Source organism: Suricata suricatta, chromosome X, assembly GCF_006229205.1.
Source record: "Suricata suricatta isolate VVHF042 chromosome X, meerkat_22Aug2017_6uvM2_HiC, whole genome shotgun sequence".
Taxonomy (NCBI): Eukaryota; Metazoa; Chordata; class Mammalia; order Carnivora; family Herpestidae; genus Suricata; species Suricata suricatta.
This window is the reverse complement of record NC_043717.1, coordinates 67,820,047-67,829,539: the sequence shown is the minus strand read 5'-3', so window position 1 is coordinate 67,829,539 and position 9,493 is coordinate 67,820,047. Positions and strand designations below refer to the sequence as shown.

At 37.8% G+C, this 9,493-nt stretch overlaps 1 protein-coding gene across 3 annotated transcripts in view; it reads left to right on the top strand.

Moving 5' to 3' along the window:
* Nucleotides 1-418: 418 nt before the first annotated feature.
* Nucleotides 419-9,493, top strand: part of NOX1 (NADPH oxidase 1) — a 42,743-nt gene continuing 33,668 nt past the window's right edge. For all 3 annotated transcript variants that reach the window (XM_029929747.1, XM_029929740.1, XM_029929746.1), the window contains exon 1: nt 419-643. In XM_029929747.1, the coding sequence (XP_029785607.1) occupies nt 599-643 (45 nt within the window). In that variant the 5' untranslated portion in view covers nt 419-598. The remainder of the gene's footprint in view (nt 644-9,493) is intronic.

Sequence of the window (9,493 nt, the reverse complement as noted above, 5' to 3'; positions counted from 1 at the left end):
TTAGTCATTTTGTCGCTTGTCATTCCAGCCCGTCAAGCTGTCCCTAGAGCCAGATTCATCCTCCAGGAGAACATATATAGTGAAGTTTCTGAGCTAGCCAGCTAAGGTCCAAATCGCAGTGGCAGATGTGACAGCACTTCTGGAAGCCCACCTTAAAGATTAACATGCTTGCTTCCTGCCCTGCTTCTCCTGAGGTCATCTGTTTATCGTCCCAGCCTTTAGTGAGAAACTTAGCAAATTGTCTTGTCAAGGAAAGCAATGCCTCATTAGGTCATGTTGATAAGATGATGAGAGAGAATATTTTCACTCCAGAAGATTGCTATTTCCTGAAGGGATAAAAACCCCACTGGGGAAAACCCCTGTGGTTCTCATAGGTAGGGTTGGTCTACTGAAGCTGATAACATAGTTTCATAGAAAGAGGAAGGCAGAATGCATTTATTCATTCCTTGAAGCGTTTTGGATAATTGTGCATCTTTCATAACTTAAAGATTCACATACCCTGAGCTAGACAGAAAACCTAATCCTGAAGAACCTCTCCAGAATCCTGGTTGTTGAATCTTCCCTGCTGCCTAGAAAGACTCCAAACCACCTGTTGACAATGGGAAACTGGGTGATTAACTACTGGCTCTCAGTTTTGTTTCTGGTAAGTGATGTTTTACTATCTATTAGTTACTCTTAACACAGTAAGGAGACATTATATTTTTTAATGTTTGTAAAGTTATTTGAAATGGAATTAATCCATGCCCATTAAGGTCAGTCATCAATTAAAAAGCTCAACTCTAAGAGAACACATATATGTTTTGTAAAATCTTCTGTGAATGTTATATTTCACCATTTTAGAAAAGGGAAAAAATCCAACTCCAGAAATTGATTGGCAAAGAGACAAATTATATAAACCACAAGTATTTGGAACTCATTTGTTTTCATTTTCCATCTTCTTTTTCTCTTCCATCTCACTTCTTTTAACTACGGCCATGCAGCATTCATTTCTCTTCATCCTTTCTATACTGCTAACATGAAGATTTCATAAAATCACTGAACATTTGATGTAGAAATATTCTTCAAGATCACAGCCCAGTGCTATTGATTATAGAAATGTAATGGGAGCCATATATGTAATGTAAAAATTTTCTAGTACCTACATTGAAAGAGGTAAGAAGAAATAGGTGAAATGAATGTGTAGCAACTTATTTAGTTTAACCCACTATATCAAAAATATCCTTTCAACATGTAACCAATATTGAAATTATTTTTTAATGTTTATTTATTTTTGAGAGAGAGAGAGAGACAGACAGACAGACAGACAGAGGCAGAGACGTGAGTGGGGGTGGGGCAGAGAGAGACACACAGAATCCGAAGCAGGCTGCAAGCTCTGAGCTGTCAGCAAAGAGCCCGACATGGGACTTGAACTCACAAACTGCAAGATCATGACCTGAGCCAAAGTGAAACGCTTAACTGACTAAGCCACCCAGGTGTCCCAATATAGAAATTATTAATAAGATATGGATGGGTAGTGCTCTTTTTCTAAAACTAATATGCCTTATATATTCAGGTTACACTTTTTGAATAATTTACTGTGTGATGTGGTTTACTTTTCTACCATATTTGTATTTTTATGTATTCCATCTCTTTTGTGTGAATTCATGTATTATAGCAAAATACAAGAGAAATGGGGCTATTTGCAATGTCATAAGGAAAATCTTTTAAGAAATACATGTAATTAAAATAAAACATATTTGTCCCCACCTTTTTCCCCAAAGGAACAGCAAGACGTATTTTGCTATTTACTTTTATAAGGTTTATTTATTTATTTTTGAGAAAGAGCACACTCGTAAGTGCACAGGGTGGGGAAATGGCAGAGAGAGAGGGAGAGAGAATCCTAAGCAGGCTCCATGCTGTCAGTGCAGAACCCAATGCAAGGCTCAATCCCATGATCTGTGAAATCATGACCTGAGCCAACTGGAGCTTAACCAACTGGGCCAAAACATGCCCCAGATTTTTAATTCTTAATGTTTTTTTCATTTAAAAATGTATAGCTTGCTATACTTGTTATACTTGTTATTTTCTTAACCATGATACTATAATTTTCCTAAATTAGTTTCCTCTTAAAATACCTTTTATAGACCTTTTATAGATGTTTTTAATTTGTTTTAAATAATTTTTTAATGTTTATTTATTCAGAGAGAGAGTGCGCGTGAGTGGGCGAGGGGCAGAGAGAGAGGAAGAAAGAGAATTCCAAGCAGACTCTACACTGTCAGCACAGAGCCTCACATGGGGCTGGATCTCACAAACCATGAGATCACGACTTGAGCTGAAATCAAGAGTCAGAGGCTTAACTGACTGGGACACCCAGGTGCCCCTATTTTAAATAATTTTAAATTATGCTTAACAAAGATTTCCAATAAACTTTCCAGTCAAAAATATTTTAAAAAAGAAAATAGTAATCAGAGCATTTAATGTCTTTTGTTTTTAGTAAGTTTTTGAAACATGGTATGTATTTTATACTCATAATATATCTAAGTTAGGACTAGGCACATTTCAAATGATCACATATGGGTAGTGGTGATGGCATTGCATACTGAAAAAATAAACCAACTCCTTTATTTTACAAGGGAAAATAAGACTCATATATCACACAATGAATTGATTGCACAGCCATCATTCAAACTCAGCTTCCGAGTGTTTAGGCCAGAAGATTTTTACTGTGCCATGTACACACAATCACCTTCTCCTTACACACACACACACACACACACACACACACACACACACACACACCTATCCTCACCCTCATTGTTCCATTTCTAAGCCACTCCTGAGCTTGGAACTCCCTGTGCTTTCTCAGTTACCTAGATCTTAATGTTATCACTCCTGGGATTATCTCTTTTCTCTCCTTTGGGTCCCTTGGGCCTGCCCAGGTCCTTAAGGTACAAAGGTGTAAGAGCAATTATATTCACCTAGAGGGTTGTTTGTTTTGCATTTTACAAAAAGCCAAGTGCTTATATGCGCTGGTTACACTATGCTTTATATTTTCAATGCTCAATGTGGTATATGCAATTCCTTTTGCACTAGTATAGGAGACAGGGAACCTGGGAATTAGTTTCAGTTCTGCTATTAATTGAGTGATCTTGATAGAATTATTTATCCTCTCTAGATTTTAGGTCACTTGTGTGTGGGGGAAGATAAATGAAATAACTAGATTAGATACAAATATAAGTCTGTTTCTAGTTCTAAAATCCTCTGTATTTTGTAACTGTCCCTTAGTTTTTGCTTAGAGTTCAACACCCATTGTGGTGACTCACATTTAACTATCTAGCTTTGAATTTTCACCCCCCTACCAATCTTACTGGTAGGCTCAGACTTCTTACTATTTCTGACATATACTCCTATGCACTATTTTTAAAAATTTTTTAAGATGTTTATTTATTTTAGAGAGAGAGCGAGAGAGACAGTATGAGCAGGAGAGGGGAAGAGAGAGAGAGGGAGACACAGTACCCGATGCAGGTTCCAGGCTCTGAGCTGTCAGCACAGAACCCCATGTGGGGCTTGAACTCACGAACTGTGAGATCATGACCTGAGCTGAAGCTGGATACTTAACCAACTGAGCCACCCAGGTGACCCTACAATGCAATATTTTTTAACATAAAATTTAAATTACTCAGAAAACACTCATACTACTTTTGCCAGGACCTTGACTTCACTTTCCATTGATAATGGAAGAAATAATACGATGGGAAATGGAATTCCTTAGTCGCAGACATCACTGTATACACCTTGCCTACAGTTGGTGATGGTCTGGACCAGAGTTCTTTATCTGTGTTTCTCTTGGATCCTGAAATATTTTCATCTCTCTAAACAAACCTCTTTTCTGTTTTCTTCTTCTTCTTTTTACATAGGTAAAAGTTTTTATCTTTTATAGTTTATTGTCAAGTTGGCTTGCATGAAACACCCAGTGCTCTTCCCAACAAATGCCCTCCTCCATGACCATCACCCCCCTTTCCCTCTCCCCCTCCCCCATCAGCCCTCAGTTTGTTCTCAGTATTCAAGACTCTCTCATAGTTTACCTCCCTCCCTCTTCCCAATTATTTTCCCCCTTCCCCTCACCCATGGCCCTCTGCTAAATTTCTCTCCTTCCACTTTTGAGTGAAAACATATGATATCTGTTCTTCTCTGCCTGACTTATTTCGCTTAGCATGACACCCTTTGTTCCATCCACTTTGCTAGGAATGGCCAGATTTCATTCTTTCTCATTGCCATGTAGTATTCCATTGTATATATAAACCACATCTTCCTGGTCCATTCATCAGGTGATGGACATTTAGGCTCTTTCCATGATTTGGCGATTGTTGAAAGTGCTGCTATGAACATTGGGGAACATGCATCAGCACTTTTGTATCCCTTGGATAGATCCCCAGCAGTGTTATTGCTGGGTCATAGAGGAGTTCTATTGTTAATTTTTTGAGGAATCTCCACACTGTTTTCCAGAGGGGCTGTACCAGTTTACATTCCCACCAACAGTGTAGAAGGATGCCTGTTTCTCCACATCCTCGCCAGCATCTAGTCTCTTGATTTGTTCATTTTAGCCCCTCTGACTGGCATGAGGTGGTATCTCAGTGTGGTTTTGATTTGAATTTCCCTGATGATGAGTGATGATGAGCATCGTTTCATGTGCCTGTTGACTGTCTGGATGTCCTCTTTGGAGAAGTGTTTGTTCAAGTCTTCTGCTCATTTCTTCAATGGATTATTCATTTATCGGGTATGGAGTTTGATGAGTTCCTTGTAGATTTGGATACTAACCCTTTATCCGATATGCCATTTATGACTATCTTTTCCCATTCTTTCAGTTGCCTATTAGTTTTGTTGATTGTTTCCTTTGCCATGCAGAAGGCTTTTATCTTGATGAGATCCCAAGACTTCAGTTTTGCTCTTGATTCCCTTGCCTTTGGGGATGTGTCGAGTAAGAAATTGCTGTGGTTGAGGTCAAGGAAGCTGGTTTCCTGCTTTCTCCTCTAGGGTTTTGATGGTTTCCTGTCTCACATTGAGGTCCTTCATCCATTTTGAGTTTCTTTTTGTGTATGGTGTCAGAAAGTGGTCTAGTTTCAATCTTCTGCATGTTACTGTCCAATTCTCCCAGCGCCACCTGTTAAAGAAGCTGTCTTTTTTCCATTGGATACTCTTTCCTGCTTTGTCAAAGATTAATTGGCCATACATTTGTGGGTCCAGTTCTGGGTCACTATTCTATTCCATTGGTCAATGTGTCTGTTTTTGTGCCAATACCATACTGTCTTGATGACTATAGCATTGTCGTAAAGGCTAAAGTCTGGGATTGTGATGCCTCCCGTTTTGGTTTTCTTCTTCAATATTACTTTGGCTATTTGGGGTCTTTTGTGGTTCCATATAAATGTTAGGATAGTTTGTTCTAGCTTCAAAAAGAATGCTGGTGCAATTTTGATTGGGATTGCATTGAATGTGTAGATTACTTTGGGTAGTATTGACATTTTAACATATTTTTATTCTTCCAATCAATGAGCATGGAATGTTTTTCCATTTCTTTGTGTCTTTTTCAATTTCCTCCATAAGTTTTCTATACATATCATCATATAGATCTTTTACGTCTTTGGTTAGTTTATTCCTACGTATTTTATGGTTTTTCATGCAATTGTGAATGGAATCAGTTTCTTCATTTCTCTTTCTGTTGCTTCATTATTGTTGTATAGGAATGCAACTGATTTCTGTACATTCATTTTCTACCCTGCGACTTTGCTGAATTCATGCGTCAGTTCTAGAAGGCTTCTGATGGAGTCGGTAGAGTTTTCTATGTAGAGTATCATGTCATCTGTGAAAAGTGAACGTTTGAATTCATGTTTGCCAATTTTGATCCCTTTTATTTCCTTTTGTTGTCTGACTGCTGATGCTAGGACTTCCAGTACTATGTTAAACAAGAGTGGTGAAAGTGGAAATCCTTGTCGTGTTCCTGATCTCAGGGAGAAAGCTCTCAGTTTTTTATCATTGAGGATGATATTAGCTGTGGGCTTTTTATAAATGGCTTTTATGTTTAAGTAAGTTTCTTCTATCCGGACTTTCTTGAGGGTTTTTATTAAGAAAGGATGCAGTATTTTGTCAAATGCTTTTTCTGCATCTATCGACAGGATCATATGGTTTTTATCTTTTCTTTTGTTAATGTGATGTTTCACATTGATGGATTTGCGAATGTTGAACCAGCCCTGTAACACAGAAATGAATCCCACTTGATCATGGTGGATAATTCTTTTTATATGCTGTTGAATTCGGTTTGATAGTGTCTTGTTGAGTATTTTTGCATCTGTATTCATCAATATATTGGCCTGTAGTTCTCTTTTTGCAGTGTCTCTGTCTGGTTTGGGAATCAAAGTGATGCTGGCTTCGTAGAATGAATCTGAAAGTTTTCCTTCTATTTCTATTTTTTGGAATAGTTTGAGAAGAATGGGTATTAACTCTGCTTTAAATGTCTGGTAGAATTCCTCTGGGAAGCCATCTGGCTCAGGGCTCTTATTCTTTGGGAGATTTTTGATAACTGATTTGATTTCTTCACTGGTTATGGGTCTGTTCAGGTTTTCTATCTCTTCCCATTTGAATTTTGGTCATGCATGTGTGTTTAGGAATTTTTCCATTTCTTCTAGGTTTTCCAGTTTGTTGGCATATAATTTTTCATAGTATTCACTGATAATTGCTTGTGTTTCTGAGGAATTGTTTGTAATAGATCCATTTTCATTCATGATTTTGTCTATTTGGGTGCTCTCTCTTTTCTTTTTGAGAAGCCTGGCTAGAGGTTTATCAATTTTGTTTCTTTTTCAAAAAAACAACTCTTGGTTTTATTGATCTGTTCAACTGTCTTTTCTGATTCTAAATTGCTTATTTCTGCCATGGTCTTTATTCTTTCTGTCCTTCTGCTAGGTTTGGGGTGCTCTTGCTGCTCTGCTTCTAGTTACTTTAGGTTTGCTGTTAGATTTTGTATTTGTGCTTTTTCTAGTTTCTTGAAATAGGCCTGGATTGCAATATACTTTCCTGTTAGGACTGCCTTTGCTGCATCCCAAAGACTTTGGATTGTTGTATTTGTGTTTTCGTTTGTTTCCAAATATTTTTTAGTTTCTTCTCTAATTGCCTGATCGGCCCAATCATTCTTCCATAGGGTGGTCTTTAGCCTTCATATTTTTGGAGGTTTAACAGACTTTTTCCTGTGACTGATTTCAAGTTTCATAGCATTGTGACCTGAAAGTGTACATTGGGGGTGCCTGGGTGGTTCAGTCGTTTGAGCGTTCCTCTTCGAGTGAAGTCATGATCTTGTGGTTCGTGGGTTCGAGCCCCACACCAGGCTCTGTGCTGACAGCTAGCTCAGAGCCTCAAGACTGTCTTCGAATTCTGTGTCTCCCTCTGTCTCTGACCCTCCCCTGCTCTCTCTCTCTCTCTCTCTCTCTCTCTCTATCTCTCCCTCTCTTTCAAATAAATAAAAAACATTAAAAATTTTTAATGAAAGTGTGCATGGTATGATCTCAATTCTTTTATATTTATTGAGGGCTGTTTTATGTCCGAGTATGTGGTCTATCTTGGAGAATGTACCATGTGCACTTGAGAAGATCCATAACCTCAGGATGTAGAGTTCTAAATAGATCTGTCATGTCCATCTGTTCCAATATGTCATTCAGGTCCCTTGTTTCCTTAGTGATATTCTGTCTAGTTGATCTATCCATTGCTATAAGTGAAGTATTAAAAGCCCCTGCAGGGGCTTCACAATCTCCCTTTCTCTCTGACCCTCCCCTGCTCACACTGTCTCTCTCTGTCTCTCAAGAATAAATAAAAAAACATTAAAAAAACCCTCAAATTAGTACATTCTTATCAATAAGATAGTTTCTGTTTGTGATTAATTGTTTTATGTATTTGGGTACTTCCAAATTTGGTGCACAGATATTTATAATTGTTAGCTATTCCTGATGGAGACACCCTGGAATTATTATATAATGCCCTTCTTCATCTCTTATTACTCCCTTTACTTTAAAATCCAGTTTGTCTGATATAAGTATGGTTAATCCAGCTTTCTTTTGACTTCCAGTTGCATGATAGATATTTCTCCATTCCCTTACTTTCAATATAAAGTTGTTCTCAGGTCTAAAATGAATCTTTTGTAGTCGGCAAATAGATGTAACTTGTTTTTTCTTTTTTATCTATTCTGCTACCCTATGTCTTTTGATTGTAGCATTCAGTCCATTTACATTCAGTGTTATTATTGAAAAATGTGGGTTTAGATTCATTGTGTTCTCTGTAGGATTCATGGTTGTAGTGGTGTCTCTGGTACTTTTTGTTCCTTGCAACATTTTCCTCATAGAGTCCCCATTAGGATTTCTTGTAGGGCTGGTTTGGTGGTTATGAATTCCTTCAATTGTTGTTTGGAAAAACCTTTATCTCTCCTTCTATTCTGAATGACAGACTTGCTGGATAAAGGATTCTTTGCTGCATATCTTTTCTGTTTATCACACTGAAGGTTTCCTTTCATTCCTTTCTGGCCTGCCAAATTTCAGTAGCTAGGTCTGGAACTACTCTGATAGTTTTTTTTTTTTTTTTAATGTTAGGGCCCTTTCATCCCTAGCTGCTTTCAGAATTCTCTCTTTATCCTTATATTTTGGCAGTTACACTATGATATGTCATGCAGAAGATCGATTCAAGTTATGTCTGAGGGGAGTTCTCTGTGCCTCTCGGATTTCATTGTCTGTTTCATTCCCCAGGTTGGGGAAGTTCTCAGCTATAATTTGTTCAACTACCCCGTTAGACCCTTTCTCTCTTTCTTCTTCTTCTTCAGGAGTTCCTATGATAGGGATATTGTTCCATTTGATTTCATCACTCTGTTCTCCAATTCTCCTTTCGTGCTCCTGGATCAATTTTTCCTCTCTTTTTCTTGGCTTCATCTTTTTCTATAGTTGTGTCTTCTAATTCACCTATTCTCCTTTTTCCCTATTCATGCAGTGGCCTCCTCCATTTTATTATGGACCTCATTTATAACATTTTTTAATTCATCACAACTATTTTTAAGGTCCAAAGTATTAGTAGCAATAGCTTCTCTGGTGTCTTCCATTGCCTTTTTCAAGCCCAAAATTAATTTTATGACAATTGTTCTAAATTCTTGGTCAGTTATGTTGTTTATATCTGTTTTGAGTAATTTTGTAGCTGTGACTTCTTCCTGGAATTTCTTTAGAGGAGAGTTTTTCCGTTTTGTCATTTTGGCTAGCTTGCTGTCTCTTGTAAGTTTTAAAAGCGTGTTATGCACTCTGCACCTGTGAGTATTGCTATATTAAAGCAGGCTCATTGACTGTCCAGGACCTGTTCATTCAGGAGGTGTTATTTTATTTTTTTTTAAATAATTTATTGTCAAATTGGTTTCCATACAACACCCAGTGCTCTTCCCAACAAGTGCCCTCCTCCATCACCACCACCTCTTTCCCCCCTCCCCCTTCCCCTTCAACCC